The sequence below is a fragment of the Megalops cyprinoides genome, chromosome 1 (assembly GCF_013368585.1).
Source record: "Megalops cyprinoides isolate fMegCyp1 chromosome 1, fMegCyp1.pri, whole genome shotgun sequence".
Classification (NCBI taxonomy): Eukaryota; Metazoa; Chordata; class Actinopteri; order Elopiformes; family Megalopidae; genus Megalops; species Megalops cyprinoides.
In genome coordinates, this window is record NC_050583.1 from 43,569,242 (window position 1) to 43,590,457 (window position 21,216).

General features: G+C 40.1%; 1 protein-coding gene across 1 annotated transcript in view; it reads right to left on the bottom strand.

Moving 5' to 3' along the window:
- The window catches only part of skap1 (src kinase associated phosphoprotein 1), a 147,329-nt gene that overhangs the window by 11,019 nt on the left and 115,094 nt on the right, over positions 1-21,216 (bottom strand). The window contains exons 10-11 of the mRNA XM_036539013.1: positions 16,530-16,583; positions 11,133-11,242 (exon numbers count right to left, since the gene is read on the bottom strand). Of these exons, the coding sequence (XP_036394906.1) occupies positions 11,133-11,242; positions 16,530-16,583 (164 nt within the window). The remainder of the gene's footprint in view (positions 1-11,132; positions 11,243-16,529; positions 16,584-21,216) is intronic.

Below are 21,216 nucleotides of genomic sequence, written 5' to 3' on the forward strand. Positions count from 1 at the left end.
GTAGACGATACTCACACTGCAGTCTACAAAAAGTGAGAGGTACACTTCATTACAAAATATACAAAGCTCTTTGATGTAACACATACTTTTCCAGCATAATACAAATCTAACTATAATTCCGTGCCCTGGAGAACAGGGATAAATTACCCATCCTAACATGGCAGGCAGGGATGTAAGCCTGTGAAAGCATGAGGAAGAGCACGTGACATAAAGTCCATCACTCATACTTGAACTTTTTAATTGACATCTTTGAACTTAATTTTTATTGTGAACAATTTATTGTGAATTTCACTTTGTAAGTTATTGTAATTGTTATTGTATTGGTACTGTAGTAACAAACTCAATTTGTTTGTTATGTACATGATACAGTAACAGACATATGTTTGTCATGCAAATAAATTTGAATTGGACAGAACTGAGATGGGTGGGACAGAGTGACAGAGAGGGCGGGAGAAACAGGGGAAAGAATGAGAGTACAGGAGAATACACAAGTAGAATATGCACAAGAGGCAGGCAGTAGTCACATAACGGCATAATGGGAGAACCACACCTTTAGCAGCCAACTGAACCTCCATTATTGGGAAACATGGCAATACATGACATGAGCCTGTCACAGACAGATAAGAGGGAAGAGGGGATAAAAAGAGAGACTTTTTGACTTTTAAAAGCTCTTCAACAGCTGTCAAAAGAAGCATAAATAACAACGCAGGAGAAAATTACAGACATAAAGGAGTCACAGAAGTCAAATGTAACAAGCAAAAGGATGGAGCAAGAGAGAAAGATAAAGCGTAATAGAGAGAGATAGTAAATAGCAAATACAGAAATAGATATATAGTTAGCTAGATAGGTAGATAAATAGATGGATAGATAGATAGATAGATAGATAGATAGAGAGAGAGAGAGAGAGAGAGAGAGATCCGTGTGAGCAGTCAGAATTCATCAACATGCAAATGGAACTGAGGTATGATGGTGTAAATGAATAGCCTGGCATGCTGTGAGAGATTTATGGATGGACTGCTGGGAGGAATTAACCTGCTGATCGCATCTCTGTCCTCCCATTAAGATACTCATGTCTCCTACAACAACATACACATACACACACTTATGCTCTTAATATGATATTTCTTCTACATCACTAAGGGGACTTGACTATACACTAAAATTAAAGTCTGATTTGTAATTAAAAATGTTACTACTGATTTTCAAAACAACAAGGGATACTGTAAAAGTGAAATTCCGCTAATGTCCCTTTCTGATTGATCAGGGCAACACAGATGGTATACTTTATAAAATTCCAACTACTTTCCCAACATAACCATTATGTATGCAACCATAAATGCTGTGAATTATCTGACTCTTAAGTTGTTAACTCAAATCTTCTTTGTATTATTTGTTACCAATCAGAGGCACATAATGGTCAGAAATTAAACATTAATAAGCACCACTTGGAGAATTTTTAATTTTAATAAAGCACCATAAAATGTAAATGAGCAAAATCCCTGTTGTGACAGATAATGGCATTTCCTTCCTTCATCAAAAGACAGAAATTTTAATAATCATCTACACTAAACGATGATGTATCACTCATTTCATATGATTTAAATTATTAAGCAGTCAGGATCAACTTGGATTCAACCATGTTAGTTAGTCCAGCATTATTCATTATGAAAACATAGCACAGCACAAGTCTGATGCCTTAACATTTTTTCAAATAATCATCATGTGAGCAGAACACAATTCAAATGCACAGAAAATGATGCAGAGAGGGAAATACCACAAACTGAGAACTGAAAATATAGTTTTGTTTGCATATAACTGCACATGTCCATTGGCTTGGCAGACTTCCTGGCAGACCGATGGACAGGAGCGCAGTAAAGTTTCATTGAGATTTCAGACAGCTGCAGGACACCATGTTCATGCTCATGCTTGACATCTGAGGCTTATATGACTAGCATGACATACTGTACATCCCCAGACCCACACATATGATGCTGCCAGGTCCACTCCAGTCAGAACTGTTTGCTTTCATCTGTGAGTCTCTTTCAAACAGTTAGGTTCAGCACGTAATTTTTGCTTGACCTACAAAATGAATAACTATATACAGTTTTATATCCAGAGTTATGGATGATGTAGTCACAGGTCCTTTAAGGTCATTCATCTGCACGGAGTATTAATAGAATATTCCAGCCCTCTTAATCTGAAGTACCTGCACAAACTGATTGTGAGCACTGACATTAATTACAACATTTTAATAAATAATTTTGAACATCCGTGAATCCCCCAGCTAAAATAATCTTGCATTTCAATTCGAAAAGACCTCCTGGAGTTGTTTAAGGATAGGGAGGCATGAGCTCAAACAATCAGTTCCCATATAGATGGTTCAGAGAGCTTTAGCAATTGGCAGAACACTGTATTAGCCAGATTGTGTTAATAAAGTAATCTCCTTCAGAGGTGTACTGGAGCTGTGATGCCTGAGTAAAGCTCTACCTTTCCCACCGTTGCCCCAGCAACCTGGCACTAGGAGACAGAGCAGGCCAGTGGACGGGCATGACTGCATCTAATGAACAAAGCAACCGCCTGCCTAATCATGGAATTGATTAACTTTTCTCTTTTAATCATGAATATTTCATGGTATATACCTATAATTAAACCCACTCATTATGAGATACAAATGACACAGCCACCCACCCTTGGACACCCACCTCCGTTTCTAAATGCTTCAAAAATTAATGCCTATTATAATGAAGGTCAGTATTCCCTTAATGCTCCTGAAATGTCAATTCTTAGCCTTGATATAATTGTTGTGTTTGTTTTATTTGTCTCTAGGAGGGAAAAAAACATATATCAGCAAAACACTGCTTATATATAACTGTAACAAATGCCTTTGGAATATGTCAATGAGTTTTGATAAATAAAATACAGGAATTGGTTTGGACCGATGCAAAAGCCACATAACAAGCCTAATATCAATGTTCAAGTACATTCAAACAAACAAATCTGGATATTGAGGTTGTTTTTTCAGAGAACACCCGAGGGCATCCTATTGCATTTAGATCATGTGAAATCTACCACACAGCAACCTTGAGGGATTATACATAGTTTAGACTGAGTCCAAACCAAGTTATTATTTTTGACTCTGTCACAGATGAGAAGAAACTGGCCAATAGGCTGTATTTTATTTACATTCCTGCAGCATGAAGCCCATGGAGACTACTGAATGGGCAGCTCTGTGGATTAGTGGTTGGAGCACTGGCCTGAGGGTCATAGGTTCAAATCGCTGGTGGGACACTGCTGCTGTGCAATTTACTGCAACTGCTCCAGTGAATAAAAAAATCCAGCTGTATAAATGTGTGGCTGACAGTACACACAAAAGAGAAAACTGAATGCTTTGTATGTACTCTTGGGTAAAGGTGCCTGTGACTCAGATGAAGAATGCACTGAGAATGTAAGACAGGAACACAGAGCTAGCTGGCTCCGAAGGCTGAAGGGGAGGAACAGTGGCCCATTCCTGCGTAGTGCTGGAAGAGGCCCTGGTGTAGTGTGGAACAGGGAGCTGGTGTGAAGGGCTTGGATGTGTGTGTGTAGGTTGTTTTCACAGCTTGCTTTATGGCTACCAGTGGCCACGTCTCGCTGCTCTCCTCTGTTCTCACTGTGAGCCCCGGGCTCTGGGGTGGCCACAGCGCAAAGAGAAAGGAAGCAGTGTTGTACAAGCCCTGATGAAAAAGCGTCCTTCTGAGGAGGGAAGCATCTCTCCATCGTAAATCTCCCCCCCCATCCCAGGGTTTTTACAGGGAGGCCTGGGGGAATAGAAGAATGCTACAGGGCTGACCTTTAGAGTCGGGTCTTTTGATTCTGGGCACATAAATTAGAATCCTGGCAAGACAGTTGGCCAAAAGACTCAGCGAGGAGCATAGTGAGGACAGAGTCTGTGTAGAACCTTCCAGTGCCAAATGTAGGATTCCACAGAACAGAGGGAATCCAGGTAACACATTCTATCCTAACATCTTTTCCCGTCTTATCATCTCTTACATTCTATTCATCCTTACAACATCACAGCAACACCAAAAGCACATTCACCGATTGTGTTGGTCCAATGCCAAATGAGTGCATGGCCATACTCCTTTTGCTTTGAATTCCTTCTAGACATAAACCTTCATCTCAGTCATTCTATCTCTGCTACTACACTTAATGGCAAATTATTTAATAATATTATTACATTGCCTTAAAACCCCCTTGAAACCTTAGAAGTCACCATGTATCAAACTTTTGCACTGGGGTTACATTTTGTTAAAAAAATGAAAACACAAACACAAAACAAATTCTCCAACAACAAGGATTCTTGGTTCACGGTTGCTATGTCCATCAGAACAATAACATTTGTTGCCCACAACTTTAAAAGACAGCTAGCTAATCAGTGAAATACATTCAGATCATAGCATGGAAAAAAAGTGTCATTTATATTCAAGCACAACACAACACCAATGTGTGCCAATGCAGAGCATGGAGTACTTGACTAACCTCCCAGAAAAGCAATTTCATGTTTCCAGGGAAACAGGAGGCACAGTTCCTAGACAAGGGAGTGGCCCACATCCCCAAAATATAGCCCTTATTACCACCAAAAAACAAAAACCTACCCATGGAACCCTTCTGGCCACATGTCCACTGGGGCACGAAAGAGGTTTGTGTCCACTGAGATGTACAATCGAGAACCTCACCACAACCAGGGAAAAGATGTAGAGACAGCAGAAAGAAGTGGAGATTGTGTATTTCCTTTTGAGAAAGAAAACCAAGTATGTTCTGCCATGTTCTGAGTGAAGGGGCTGTTTAATTGTGAAGGAAAGTAACTGATCCCCCCACCCTGCTCTCTGAAGGCAAAGGTAAACCCAGTGTAGGGAAATGGGGAGAGGGTATAAAGATGCCAGATGGATGTTGAGATTAGATACCATTTCATGTTTCTCAGTGCTGAGCACGGCAAGAGAGAGCAGCAGGGAGAGGAGCGAGGGAGGGGGCCCCGGTGGGAGAGCTGGGTGCAGTTTCAGGAGCAGTGGTGGCCTACGTGAGATTAATTCAACAAAATTAATTGGGACAAGATTGAAAATGAAACTAAGATGCAGTTGAGTGCACAGGCTTTCTGCCTTTATTCATTTATTTTTTCCCCTGTTTGCCTCGCCTTGTACTTAAATGCACACACACACACACACAAACACACACACACACGCACACACACAAACACACACACACACACACACACACACACACACACACACACACACACACACACTACTTATTTTCATTGGGGGACTTCAGTTTCTTGGCTGTCGTGGGTTGAAGATTGTCAAGGCTGGTTCATTTGCTGGAAATCAGCCTCAGAGGAACAATCTGTTAAGCCCTAGGATGGGGAGAGCCCTCTACAATCTGGCACCTCAGAAAAGGAGGGACAGCCGCTTCTCTTTTTCATTCCCTCTCTCCTCTCCTCTCTGTTCTTTTCCTCCCTCTCTCCAGCACTACCTTCTCCCTCATGGGCACTCCCCTTGCTTTCCATCATCCAGTCTCCTAGTCTTCATCTTCCTTATTTTGTTCTCCCTCTCTTCTCCTTCACTCTTTCCTCTCCAGCCTGCCTCGTCCAGCCTGCAGAATGCCGTTTTAGTGAAGGGGTACACAGTTGCAGGCACTGGTAACGACCGCAGCTTTAATGATGCTGATCCTCTGATCCTTATGCATGATTGGGGATTACAACCAAGACTTGTTCCAGAACCCCCAGGGAACATTCAAAAAGCCCAAGGATATAAGAGGAAATTCAAAAGCGTGACCTGTCACCCATGGCTGCACAACACTCTCATAAATCTCACCGCACAGTGCAGAGGGAAAAGTGTGCTGCTGTGTGTCAACTGTCTACAGCATCCCGAGCATTCAGAGTATGCAGCCGGATTTAATGAATCACAAATACAGTCCTCCTCTTACACCAGTTCCTGTAGCTAGGAATGTGTATTCAGTGGGGGTACGTTCACAAAATGCCATAAGTTTCTCTCTGTGTCTCTCTTTCTCCCTCTTTCTCTCGATCACACACACACACACACACACACACACACATACACACACACACACACACACACACACACACACAAACACATGGAAAGCAGCTCTTCTTTACAGTAAATGAGAGATCAATATCTATCGATATGGAAGCTTTTTATAATCTCCATGTTCTGTTCTGTTCACAACCAGATAATGCCACTGCACTGACAACCCCACCCACTGTCTGATTTGCAACTCTGTGCCTGTCAATTAAACTGCCACTTAAAAGTGTTTATTAGCACCATTGATTTAGCTCCTGAAACCTGTCCTTGCCTCCTATTCATTATTTCAGTGTTAACACACAAGTAGTCAGCCTCTCCTCAGTGCTTCCATCCCACAGAATTTATAGGCCCTGGTTTATTATTGCTTTTCCAATGTGTCCTGCTTGAGTCAGGCATGAATTCTGGCCAAAGCGCTGTATTTCATTCTCAGAGGTTGGAGTTCTCTGGCTGCACTTGTAAAACATAGATACCAGCCTTTATTGGCAGCTGGGACACAGAGAGGCAGCGAGTATGTCCTCACGCATGCCACAGGATTGTCGAGTCTCAACTCCTCGACGAACGAACAGAATCATAACAGCTTGACTCTTGTGAGTGGTGTGGTATATTGCCCTTGCCTCATAAGGGAACAAACAGACTCATATTTGCTTACTCCAGAGAGCACATTCCCTGTCCGTAATGTAATAATAACACAGCGTAATAATTACATAGTGCCAGGGCACAGAGGAATGGGGAATATGTGTATGAGTGTGTGTATGTGTGTGTGTGTGTGTGTGTGTGTGTGGCATATAGATATGGGTGCCCTCAGCTTCATACACTGCAGGTGACTGACAGACTGACAAGCACTGTGTTATGCTGGTGACTCTGCCCAGCCGGTGGCTCTGTGCCTGCAGCAGGAAGAGAAACACCTTTTATCTGACACCATGGAGCAGAAGGTCTTAACGCAATGTCAAAAGCCCCGCATTCATGCAATCCTCACCTGCCTCTGTGGTGGGGGAATGCTGTAATATTCAGCATTCCCTGTCCTAGAACAATTAAAACTGAACACAAACACACACACACATATACACACACATACATATATACACACATACACATACACATACAGCTGAGATATCACTGGTCCTAATGTAGCATTTAAAACAAAGGTGACAGGTTAAAACTCACTTTAATTTCAAAAAGTATTTCTTGTAAACTTTGCATAAATGTCTTTCAGGTAAGATTCTAGCTGTACAGACACCGAGTAGATGCTAATGTCATATGTATCAGTAATTTGTACTGGCTCCCTTTGTGATTTATATGTTTTAGAAACATATATTTATGTTTTATATGGAGACGAAAGGCACAACTCTTAATCAGGTTTCACTGTACATTGAGATAACTCTGCCTTGTAATGTGACATCCAAACATTTACAAGTAGAATGTGTATAACATGGCAATCTGGTACATTGAAGGGGACACTCAGAAATGCAACTAAAGCAACTAAATTAAAACATGATGCTTTCCAGTACAGCGAAAATATGAGACAGATCCAGTGATCATTTCTCGGGAAGAAATTATGCTCATAAAATAAATGATAGAAAAGATTAAGAGAAAAGAGATGAGAAGAATCAAACACAGCCCCTTGTACCTTTAAGTGATTCACCTGCATGTTCTAATAAACACAAAGGGAGTTTCGCCTGGATGAACAACTCAGTTATGCCTCATAATACCACAGCAATAATGTACACAAATCCCATTACACAGGAAATCTTGCTGCTGGGCATTTTCATACCAGCAGCATAAAGAGAACGAAGCCCTGCTTTTTACAGGTAATAGAAGCCGAACAAAAGTGCAATGCGACAGAGCAACAGAAACATGCATGTGTGAAAAACTAAACTGCACTACAATGAACAGGGTACGAACAATGTCACATTCAGATGTGTTTGTCATCAGACTAGATGAGGTATGACAATCCTGAAACAAACCCAATCAACTGCCTTAAGACGTAATGAACAGAAGGAGAGAAAAAAAAATGTTAAAAGCAGACCCAGTGTCAAAGTCTGCTACATATAATGGAACTGAAACTGCAACTCAAAATATAACAGTTTACAGTGGGATAGTTTTTCTAAATCTGTGCCTATTAAAAGATTTACGTGATTTTTGGGTCTGTTTTTGTTACTGTCATATTAAGCACGTTCCTGATTGAGTCTGTTCATCCTAAATGCACAGAATATGCTTCTTTCGGTATTCATTCTTAATCGCTTTTGCTCTGTAGCTAAGAGTGTGGTTACAAGAATCCATCAAAACCCCCAACAGGGTTTCTTGACTCCATTAAAAGCACATTTCAATTATGAAGAGACTGATGCTGATTTCTTTATTTCAAATTTCTTATGTTCAAATTGATTTATCATTGTATTTATTTGTCTTACTTTTCAAGCTCACCTCAATGCAATACCTTCTACGCTGGCAGAGAGATGAATCATGATAAAAGCAATCCTGCAGTACAGTTGCATGCAGCCATAGTATATTTTTCATATTACACGTCCCATATCCCAACAAAGAAGAGTGAATGCCAATTGAAGCATAGGGCACATCACACTCGTGTCTTCTGAGTGAATCACAGGAGCCTGATAGGGCTTGTGCTAGGGGGTGGTAATAATGAACAGAGCAACAAGGGGACCCTGGCTGATGCAACCCACCCTTCCCCAGCAAAGCCAATTATATATAGCTTTATTTTACAATAATCCATCAGAACTTTATCATAAAAGGGGACACACGTGAGCTGTCCATGTTGGAAGGGACTGGAGCCAGTTTGAGAAAAACTAGGGGCAGAAGCAAGCCAAGAGAAAGAGGGAGAGCACATTTCCTTTCAATTAAGATCAATCATTGCTGATCATATAATCAATCACAGATTGATCATGAGGGACAGTGGGCAGCTTGTATAGCCGAATTTGAACAGATCAATGGTTGAATCAATCACTTGTAGAAATGAGAATAGGTAAGTGACCTTTGCAAGGTATACATCTCTACTATCTAGTATACTGTATTACAATACATAAAAGGAGAAAGTATAGTATAGATGTGCATTTATGTATTCAATTACACACAGTGTCCAAATTCTATATATTTTTACAGCTGAAAGATCTCTTATTGGTGGCAGAGGATGACTGTTCACAGAGGAACAAGACACAGCAATTGTCTTGGTCTTGATATGGTCACAGCAAAGAGTGCTATTTCTCTAAAATACATTCAACGCAGGATCATAGAAGAAAATGATACATTCAAAAATATTAATATTGAGTTAGTGGGGCAAAAAATGACCATGTCCTCAAGAGGACCAAATAATAATGAAGTAGGTACACAGGGTGCCACAGCAATACAGACAGACTAAAGGAAATACAATATCAGAATGTAGCAAGTAACTGACTACAAGCCTTACTGTACTATACAGTGATATAGCCTACTTAAAAAAAATTTGATTAACTCTCATTGGTCATTGTGTCACAGTGGATCTCCTAAGTATGTGGAAGGGGAATATAACAATTTGTGATACCATTTCCTGAAATGGTGTGTTGCTCATAATACCACACTGGGACCTCACAACACAGCAAGGCTCCTGCTATTTCTTGACAGACTATATCATAATCTCTTCCCATCCACAAGGAATGGCTAGACTTAACAATATTTATTACTGATTACTGGTCTGTGATTGGACTGAAGATCACACATGCTTCTCAGCTGTGTTTCTCACACCCAGCTCTGCCCTCCTGGACCCCATGGGGTTCCTTCCTCTTGGAGCTGGAAGGTTTATGACTACGATCCCCTGGACCAATGAGAACCTCACCAAGCCATGGAAGAGATGTAAAATATTACCAAGGAGATATTACTTGTCAATGGTGACTCTACCATGTAAGCTTCTGTTTCACAAGCTTTAGAGTCAGAGAGAACATTCTCTGTGATACAGAGGAAAACATGCAGCCTGACAGAAATCAAAGGCTGAAAGTCAAATAAACTCTTGTGTCGAAAAAAGTTTTTTCAATGAAATTTACAATGTAGCAATCACCCACAAGTCTGCTGTGACACCTGTGCCTAACTTCACTGAGGGACACGTGTGAGATAAAGATCAGTTGGAGACAACTGATAATGTGAACTATCCATGTGATAGCAAACACATAATTCTGATGGAACTATTTGATTTGGAGATTTGTAATTACTGTAGTTTTTCAACAAAAAACATCTTAGATTTTTGCTTAGATTTTTGTGTTACTTGTTTTCAGAACAAATAATATTGATTCAGAAAAAGCATCGAGTGAAAACTGTAATGGGCAATTAAATCTGAAAACATGCTGAAATATGAAATGTTATGATTTAATAGAAATCATAGGCAAATCAGATTCATTTGAAACAGGAGTTAAGTGGCAATGCTTTGTTGACCTTCTTTATATATAAAATATTGACACATAGAAAACAGATAAAATGTCAGTCTGTTAGCGAGGTCAGATTGATGCCTCTGCCATGTTGTGGCCAGCTACACATAATTCATCATTAATGTTATAGTAGGGAGTTCAGAAAAGATCAGAGAGAGAAAGAGAGAGAGGGGAGCTGAGGAGAGAGTCCACACATCATTGCCAGCCCCTCAGTGGGACCCTGTAAAGATCAGCATCTATTGGACACTAAAAAGATCACCCTACTCACTGTTTCACTGATTATTGAAACTCCCAACCTACAAGAAACCCTATAAATATATCTGATTTACTCTGGGTCTTCATATGTGCCTCTAACCAGTGCTTTCCTGTTTACACTAGTTGTGTCTGACCTGCACTGAGTGTGCAGTTGTTCCTACAGTGTGCAAGAGTTTTTTTGCATATGTAGTTTATGCCTGTGTGTGTTTGTGTCATCACTGTACTTGCGTGAGATTTGTTTGCGTGTGTATATGTGGATGTAGTATGTAATTTATTTGTTTGTGAGTGTGTATGCATGTGTGTGTGTGTGTGTGTATGTGTGCTGTTTGTATATGTGCATGTATGAGTACTGTTTGTGTGTATGTTGTGTATGGTTATGAGTTCCTGTTTTCACCTTGCTGATGATGTGAATGAGGTCGCCTCTTTGGAAGGACAGCTCATCTGGTTCATCGGCATCACAGTCCCACAAGCCCTGGTAGTAATTGGCATAATCCATGGACCACGCTAAGGAGAAATGGAGATGGACATCTTACTCACAGTCAAGACACAGTGGCAGTGACAAAACAATGACACGTTTTAGCTATCAGCTACTTACACTGGTATTTTCAGGATATTTACCTTTTACTGTGTGCTCAACACTAGCACATGCTAGGTTAATTTATTGAGTAACCAGATCCAATAATTCCAGTAGTACTAATGCATTTAACCTGACTTTGCAGTGCTGAATTATAAAAACTACTTTTTCAGTAGTGTTTTTGGGGATGATGCATGAATTAAGAAGCTGAAGTCACAGTCAGTTTGAGGTGTCAGTTGGATTTTTAAATTTAAAATAAATTATAATGTTGAGAGTGTGGAGATTTTAGTTCTCACAGAATCATATAAAAAATATATATTACCATTCTCTGGAGACAGCCATTTTGAACTCAATATCTAATGATTGCTTTGCAAGGGTATAATGTATTATGCTTGAACCTCTTCAACTGCATTCAGGTTCATCCACATCTCTTCAAGGCATATACATTACTCTCTACCTCTGCTAGCCTCAGGAATCTGGTGTCCAGTGACTCTTATCTAGTTACTTTATTCCTTTGAGACTCAAGGTAGTCCTTAATGGCATGTATAGAGTGTGCTGTTTGAGTTTATCCAAAAGACCTGGATCTGCAGGGTGGAACAGGCTTATTCCTGGCTCTGTACTGCGGCTGTGACCCCCCATGTCTGCCTGTGACAGGAAACGCATCACTCTGGTTTAGGCCTTCCTAGATGAGCAGCTTTCAGCATCCAGGCTCTCATTAGTAAATATTAAATATTTACACTTCCATACCACAGAGCTCCCATGCGTCTCAGTAATAAATGCCTTCACTAATTACTTTTCGGGAAGCACTTGCATCAGACAGGAAACGATTGGGGAGGGTGCTTAATTAATTCCCCTCCTGTTTCATTAGAGGCAGGGGAGCGGAGAGAGGGTACGGTTCCTGTGTGTGGCTTTCTTAAAAGATGCAGAGCCCCGCAGACTGGGGTTAGTGTACAGGGTGGAGGAAATGACCCGTAACTCAGGTCTCTGAGGGGAGAATGGTCTCACACCGAGTGCTGAGTGGACAACAGAAGCACAGCCTCTGAGATTAATTCAAAGAGGTACATCCAGAGTGGACAGAAAATCTCAATCATATGAAAGTTCTGTGGTGTTGAACTGCAGCTCATCACATGCTGGAGTGGCCACATTAGTGTCTGCATATCAAGAGGATATCTAATCACCACTGCAGATATTCCACTTTTCTAATTTTAAAAAGACAGAATCTGTACTTTAACACACGCAAACACACACACACACACACACACACACACACGCATGCATGCATGCATATGCACACACACACGTCTCTCCTTGCCACACTGATATCACATTTCCACGAAACCCTCATTTATCTTACATTAACTTCAACAGCTGACAGAAAGGCCATTAAGAAATCAGTGATACGGCTGTTGAGGAGAAAAAAGCTTTTTTCATCTTTCTAGAGAACATAATTCCAACTGTGAGGGGATCTGTCAACTCTTCTTTCCTCTCTTCTGCTGCCCTCCCACTCACAATCTTCCATTGGGTCAACAGCCTCACTACCCACAGTGCAGCCTTCAATGTGAAATTATCATTAAGTTCAGCAGTTGCACTTCCTTGCCAGATATACCCTACTATGCATTTTTTGATATATCAAGACTTACAGATAGGGCACATTAACTTTCATAAGAATACCTGGGATTTCCATGTCTAATGAAAGGCAGGCAATCCTACAGAGAAAGTAAATCCTATCTTTCAATGCTCCTCATTTATTTCACCATCAAATTCCTCATCTATGTACTGAGATGTCTGCCCTTTAAATCCCCATGTTGCAACAAAAGACTGTATTAGTAATAAATGAATGGATGATTGTTCTATTCAACAAATAGTATGATCACTTTACGTTTACGCAGCACGTAATTTTTGCAGCCAGGTCAATAAAACAGATGAACTTTGTAATACTGCAACTCTCCACACAATCAATATTTTAAATAATTTACCGATAGGTTATTAGTTTAATAACACCTATCTACAGATACCGTATCAGTACACGATGCACGTACGGTCTTTAAAAAAGAAAGCCTTAGCATCCTGTGTATGTCGGAGACTGTGTTACGGCTGTCCTCCTGAACTGTGTCTCTGGATTATAGTTTTAAGAATTGTTTTGGACTGGACTGTAGTGCCCTATGTCAGTGTGTAGGAGCCGGGGCCTAATGGGGCGTGGTGGTGGGTGATGATGAGGAAGATCGCATGTTTGTCCGATTTACTGAGAAATCTGACAAACCTCCCCAAAGCAGCACTTCTGACTAACGAGTACCTCTCCTCCCCCCCACTGATCCAGAGTCAGCAAGAACACTGCAGAGACCTTTCACAAGGTTGAGGAGAACAGATAAGCAGTGTAAAAGGGCACTACACATTCCAAAAAACAGAGCAGGAATCTACAAAAAAGTGCAATCACTTCATAATGGCAGTTCAATAAATCATTTCTGAAAACTGATGTAAGTATAAAAGCATAAGGATATGATGCTGGAGCTTACCATCCAGGGCATAAAGCTAGATCAGATTTGAAGGGGCGATGTAGTTTCACTCATAATTTTAATGCAGACAGAACTGCTATGATAGTGCTGTACTATCCAGTGTTAATAAAATGAACTCTCGGGTATACTGCACAGCATACTAGACTTGGCATATACAGTATACCACAAAAGAAAACACCACGTGTCCACAAACAACATTTCATCAGAGAGGTGAAAAATGTCACTCCATGAATTTCCTCTTTCCGAAACACAACAAACTTCAAAACAGCCAAGGATTTATTATTTTCACTTTCCTCTCTGCTTAGAATCCACTTTATAATCCTGTCCCTAAAATAAAATGGAAGAAGCTCAAAGCAAACATGGAACTGGGAGGGTCAGCTCCCTGCAACCAAGGTTCACACGCTATCCGTAGAACTAGAAACACCATTTGGCCTGTTTTATGGCCTGGGAACCAACAGGAACCCGGATCCTCCAGGAGAGGGTTTGGAAGCCCAGACTGCTTCAGTGCAGCAGTACTGAATGGGATTAACCTTGTGCTGTACAGATGCGGGAGGATGGGACATCTCCAGGAAGTAACCCGCTGGCATGGGGCAGTCTGATGCTGACCTGCCAGCACATTTTATAAACCCAGGAGACACAGCCTTATACTGGATCAGGAAGGAGCAACATAGTTCCTATGTACTGAGAGGCCTGTGCAACGGGCTCTGCTATCCTCTAACAGTCCATTTTAGCCCAGAATGAGGGAGAGAACAAAAACTTAATACCATGTTATACCAAATTATATACCAAAAATTTTCAATGCCAACTGAAATGGTGGCTGACATGAGAGAGAGAAACCAGAAAATTAGGGAATCTTACTGCTAATATCCCATTTGTTTCCGTGTGAGGGAGAAACAGCTCTATCTACAGAAAAATGCTCACAGCTATTATCTCTATGTAACATTGGGGGACCCTCTTAATAGCAGGTCACATATTCAGTCTTCTTTACGTTCTACTGATGATTCTCTGTCCTTTATTACTCTCAACCAGGGATGTAGGACTGCAAGCTGAGTGGCACAAGCTGACATATTTCAAGTGGAGGACAGGGCCAAACAAAGGGGAAATGTCAGCTGCCCATCTTCCTGGTGGCCCTGCCCCCTGCTCCCCTCGCTTCCACCCTGGCAAAGGGATGCGGCTGTTTCCTCTCTGGCAGGGCAGCAGGTGTTTCCTGTTTCTCTGATCTTTGTTCTTTCAGCCACAGAATCCTCACACAAGCACACGTATGCATGCACGCAATCACACATAGAAACAACCACACACAAGCACACGCACATATACATACAGGCGCACACAGGCACTAACACACAGAAAGACAAACACAGACACATATAAAGACAAACTGATGCATGCATATTGACACACGACTGTTATCATGTCATCTGCCAACGCAAGGCTTTGCCAGCAGTCTTACTCCATCAGTCTCATCACAAGGCCTAAACAGCTGCCCAGACACACAAATTCGTTTTGTGGAGCAACGAAATATACTGTCTCAGCTGAGCACATCTGCTACTTAGTGCCACTAGTGGTTTTTTGGGGGTAACAGCAGAATAAAGCCTTGATCCTATGGTTTCCATAGTTTTCTTCTACCCAAATCAGTTTCTACAGTTTCCCTCCCAGACAGTCTTAATTCTTATTATTTGATCTTGGGACTTGACGGATCTCAACATTTTATATTGTGTTTATTAAGTAGCGTGTATATCGTGGAAAGTTCTGTGACATTCAGTGGTGGTGTTTTCCAGAATTTTTGTATTGTTGGGATGTGTGTGTTGTGATATCACTGAGAGTCCCCACTATATATCTACACTATCCTACTAAAAGTCATGAGATATCCCATATGATTGCAGGAAAATGCATGTTTAATGCCTTAATCGAGGAGTGGAGCACAACATCATGAGCTTTCTAACAGAAATTAGTAGACAGTCTTCCACAGCACATGCAAGCAGTCATTAAGGCATAAGGCAGGCAGCATGTTTTTCATTTCTTTAAATAAACATGTTTTATTCATAACTACCTCTGTCCTATGAGTTTTGGTAGAATATTGTACTTCAGCAAACCCAAGAACAGAGTGGATGCAGTGTGGACTCAGTAAGGCAGTAATACAGCAAGGCTTTAAGTAGCTAGACACACACACACACACACACACACACACACACACACACACAAAGACTGAAAATGTATATACACTATAGTGTATGACCTGTACTATATACTAAGAGCCAAGCATAGGTGGCTACGACCTTCATCAGAATGTGCTATGACTGTGTATCATGACTGTGACCATATGAATGGCAAAGGAGTGTCATGAATAAATGTGGACAACATTGTACTTCTCACACACGTGGTGTCTGCCCTTTCACATCTCAGGTGGCATTCACAACAGAGAAACACACATTCTATGCCAGCCTACAGATTTTTATCATTTTTGTTTTGGGATGGACTTGGATAACTCTAATGTATTTTTAACATAAGAAAATAAGATTTTTTTTATCAGAGATACAGTGAGATTAGAAGATTTCTGTGTTTTATTTAGCATTGAATATTTTATGCACAAACATTTTTATCACCTCTACTTTATGTTATCTGTGGCCACTTCTTTATTCTCTAATTGGAACATATGTTATTAAAACCTCCCAGTTCCAAATGGCTTGCAGAGAGATACCCTCACCTGGTTTTGTGTTCTTGTCAGCAGCCTCCTCAGTGGAGTCTGGGAAGTCATCTTCTGTGAGACAGAAGAACAATGTAGAGAGAGATAATGAGAAGAGAGATAGAGAGATCATCAAAGAACAGTTGCCAGACAGTCATTTAGAGTGTAGTGTAAATGGCTAAGACCTGTGTTTCTGAAGTCCTAACAAAGCCTCTTTAACTGTGTGTAATAGTGATTTACAATAACCACTGCTTTCCAGCAGCTGAGACCACTGGGCACTACAAACCCCGACTTTTCAACCAATACTTTCATAGTCATAGTCAGAGGAGGGACACATACAGTAAGTGACACTAACTGTAAATGACTGATAGGAGCGGGCACAGACAACATCACATGAGTTGCCTGCTATGTGTTAGAACACATCTGTTAAAGACTCATTGGACAGCTAGAGTTTTGACTAGGGCTCACTGTAAAAAAAAAATACATACAGATAGCAACAAACAGACATACACTTGAAGAGAGATGTGATGAATTGAGGCATCTCACCCTAATTTATATTCTCTTATCAATTTTTGTGTTTAACAAATTAACTTAAGATCAATTTCAGATACAGTTAGGTTTATTTCCTCACAAATGACTAAGGGAAATGAGGACAGATTATATTTGGTGCAGTGTGGGAGGAAAACGGTACCAACAAGAGAGGGAAGACACTATACAGTGTGAGTCCAAATGAGAGACAAAGAGGAATGCCTCCTGTAAATGTTGACTACTACAAAGTATTTTATGAAGCTGACCTCATTTTAAAATTGATACTTTACTTTTAGGGTTCTCTAGAATGTGGAATGTACAAGGCATGAGTTCCTTTATATTTGGACCCAGAAGCCCAGCTCTGGAGTCCATGTAAATTCTTGGCAATGAAACAGAATTTTCTTACAAGACACAATACCTACTGTCAAGTAATACTGTGTCCCATCAATAAAAACATTAAATAAAAAAACAAAATGTAAATTAAAAAGAGCATCTGTGGTTAATTTTAGTTTGGTCCCAAAAACTGTAGGAGTCTTACTGTATGCAAGCTAAGTTGGCTATGTGGTTATTTGGGATTCATGTACATGCAAACGAAATTTCTAGGCACTCTGGACATTCACATTCCTGCTCTGAGCACCCCTGTGGCTTCCTCCCTTCTAACGGTACCACCATTTTATGGCATTAGTGTAATTTTCCTTGGCTATTTTGTTCTCATAGTCACATTTGAAGAGACACATATGAAAATCACCACATTGATAACCATCTCATATCTGCAAACAATTCTACTTCTGCTTCTAAATCTACAATATACGGTGTGAAATGTGAGTAACAAAGTCAGGTCTAGGTGATTGATTGCTAGAAAATGAGGTGAATGACATGATTGTACAAATATTTTAGGAATATTTTCCTCTGTGGAAATATTAGAACCAAAATTGTTCTAACAAGAACAAAAAAGAAAAGATATATCTTGAATCTCTACATTGGCTTCCAGTACATTATAGGATTTATTTTAAGCCTTTACTGCTTGCTTTTTGAGGGACAGAGATCATGCACCTAGTTCAACAGATGCTAGGTCACTTTTCATTCAAATGACAAGAACAAAACAAAAAAAAACGAAAAATGAGGACAAGCTGTTTTTGGTGCACTGTTGCTTTGGAACTGTCTGCCACAACAGAGTCTCACCCTCAGTCACAGTTTTTAAAACATAATTGCACATACTTTTATGCCATTCGTGTAATAAATGCTGTTCTACTAATGCTATTTTTATTTCCAGTTTACTTATACTTAAATATTTACTGTATTTTTATTGAATTTTGATAAGTTGCATTTCACTCTGTGACCATCTTCGTGTTTTACATTTGTATTTACACACATTTTTGTCATTTTTTACCATCTTACATATGTCATGTTCTCAGCTTCATGCCATTAATTCAACTTGGATATGCTTGTGAAGCACTCTGAAGTGCAAAAAATGAATGCTAAGTGATACACAACATTAACTTTTTGTTATTATTATTACACTATAGAGTGAATCAAATAATATCATTATACAAGCAAATAAGAGAGAGCAAGACAGAGACAGAGAGAGAGAGATCTGCAGAGACAGATAGATTTTAGTGCATTGTTAGTCCCAATGTAAATGTTACATATTTTCAGCACTGCACAATCCAATTTTTAAGCATAAAATATTCTGAGTAATCTGTTTTATATCAGAAACACACTGAGGTGGAAGATGAATGAGGAAACATATGCCCTCAGCAGTCCCCACCTCACACCCTGAGCAAATAATTTCCCTGACTGTGACTGACACGGTGCTGTAAAGATCTGGCACAGTGAGCTTGTCTCAAATGAATGCCGTCTCATTGCATTTTCTCAAAATTCCTTTTTCTGCATCTCTACCTTTTGGTGAGTGGCTCCAATTTCATAATCCATTCAATTAAATTTCATTAAGATGAGAATGATTTGGAGAACTGGTCAAACTCAATCTGAGTAAAGCTGGTTCGGGATATTATTCTCCTGTACACACAAACATACATACAGATTGACACACAAGCTCCACAGAGGCAGCCTTGGATAGCGGATCTTTCCTAAAAGGTTTATTTGTATCTGGGACTGAAATGCTCTGATGGCTTTAGCATTGATTTTAAATATATTAGTGAAAGTGGCTGCCGGCTTCCACTTCCTGCAGGACTGACTGAGGTCATGAGGACAGAGGGGAAAAAAACTGCTGATTTTTTCAGACTTAACAAAGTGCCTTAGCATTCCAAGCTTATTGTCCCTAAAATTTATTCTCATAATCATGCATACTTCATTAGAATATATGCCTGCCACCTTAATCACTGCATCTACAGTACATTAAGGACCATTACATATGTGCAGTGTTGTGTGAAAATTCAAAGCTTGATATTAAACTTTTGGGTAATCTGTGGTAAATTGATACATTTAGTTCGTTGTTAGAGTTGCTGTAATTTATTTGGCATCTTATAGTTGTTGTACACTTGCAGAAAGGCCTGTTCTGTCCGCCTGTTGTTTATGCAATAGGCAATTTGCTTTATTGATTAGTCACTAATTAGCTAAAATTAAGAAGCCAAAACGAATTTGCACAAAACAAACGTGAATGCAGCAGAGTATGTCACGCTGCATGCTCCATGTAGTATTGATTTCCTGTAATTTCTTAATGATCTATACAAACAGCTGGGATGTCAACCACTTCTCACAGCTGAGGGAGAAATTTTAAACGGGCATAATTTAGGCCTCCCTCTGTTACCCCAACCAGTTTTTATTCACTTCTTTTCCTCTTCATCCCTCTAGATAAATCTTTCCTGGATTATTTCAAAAGATACAATTGCACACGAGCTGCATGGATATGTTGCCCATGGCAATGTTGCAAGGAAGAAGACTTTTATGAAATCACAGCACAAAAAGAACCGGTCCAGATTTGTCAAACTGCACCTGCTGACATGGGACTATGTTCTATGGTTAGATGTAATACCATCTGTTTATGAACATTCTCATCAACTACATGTTTGATATTACAAGGTCAAGCTCATGTTAAAACGAAATTCATCCTCTCTGAAATATGGTGGTGGACTTATCTGCTTCACATTTGAGATTTGTGGAGACATTCGCCTGCGCTCTTGACCCAAAACGCCAGGAAATATGTACAATATTTATAACAGAAAATAAAATGCCAAGATTTACACAAGGCAAAAGGGAAGAGATCATTTGAATCACTGAGGCAGGAATTTCGACATCAGTGCTTGCCTGATACATGGGAGCACTCCAGGCAACAACATCAGCAGTTTTGATACATTTAGACAGGGTCATCTCCTCACCAACAACAGTAAATTGATATATAGAATTCGGCCATGTCTAGTCTTGGCATCTTCTTTCATCTCAAACTACCACAGATATACTTGTACATCACAGTGACCAAACCAGCTCCCATACACTAAGACATTAGCTTTAGAATGAAGACATCATGGCCCACCATACTGCTAGATGACCAGCAAAGGGAAACACATCAAGCCTCTGCATGCAGATATGTCACAAGAACCTGGTCAAATGCACTTTGTCATGATGCTACATTCCATGGTTCAGTGAGTTCCACCATTTTGTGTTGTCCAGGTGGACTGGTTGGAGATATTATCATATGGGATACAGTAACATGTAGTGTTCATTGATGAGTCCTTGACTGCAAAACAGTAGAGATAATTTTCTCACCCCACAAGTTTCACATTGCACAAAATAAAGGTTTACACTCAATTCACAGCAAAATACTGCCTATTTTTGTCAGGCTCATTTGGCATCATCCGTGTGATGGACTGTCTCTTCAATTCATCCAACATGAACCCCACAGAGCACCTCTAAGATGCTTTAGATTGGTATACGTGTTATCACAACCACATCATGACTGCATCCGAATACTCTGCTTACATCACTGCCTGCTGAGAGGGATATGACTTCCAAGGGAGATATACTGTACCTGTTTTTGTTATTTTGATGGGTACAAGTATTGCTAGCAATGAAAGACGCAAATGATATTGCAATTGCTTACTGAAAGTGGACCCTCGTAGAACTGAACCTCTTTTATGAGAATATGGGTTAAAACATTTGTGTCAAAAGTGCTCCATCAAAAGGACACAGATTTTTTTTTACCTTACATACTTTTCTACCATAC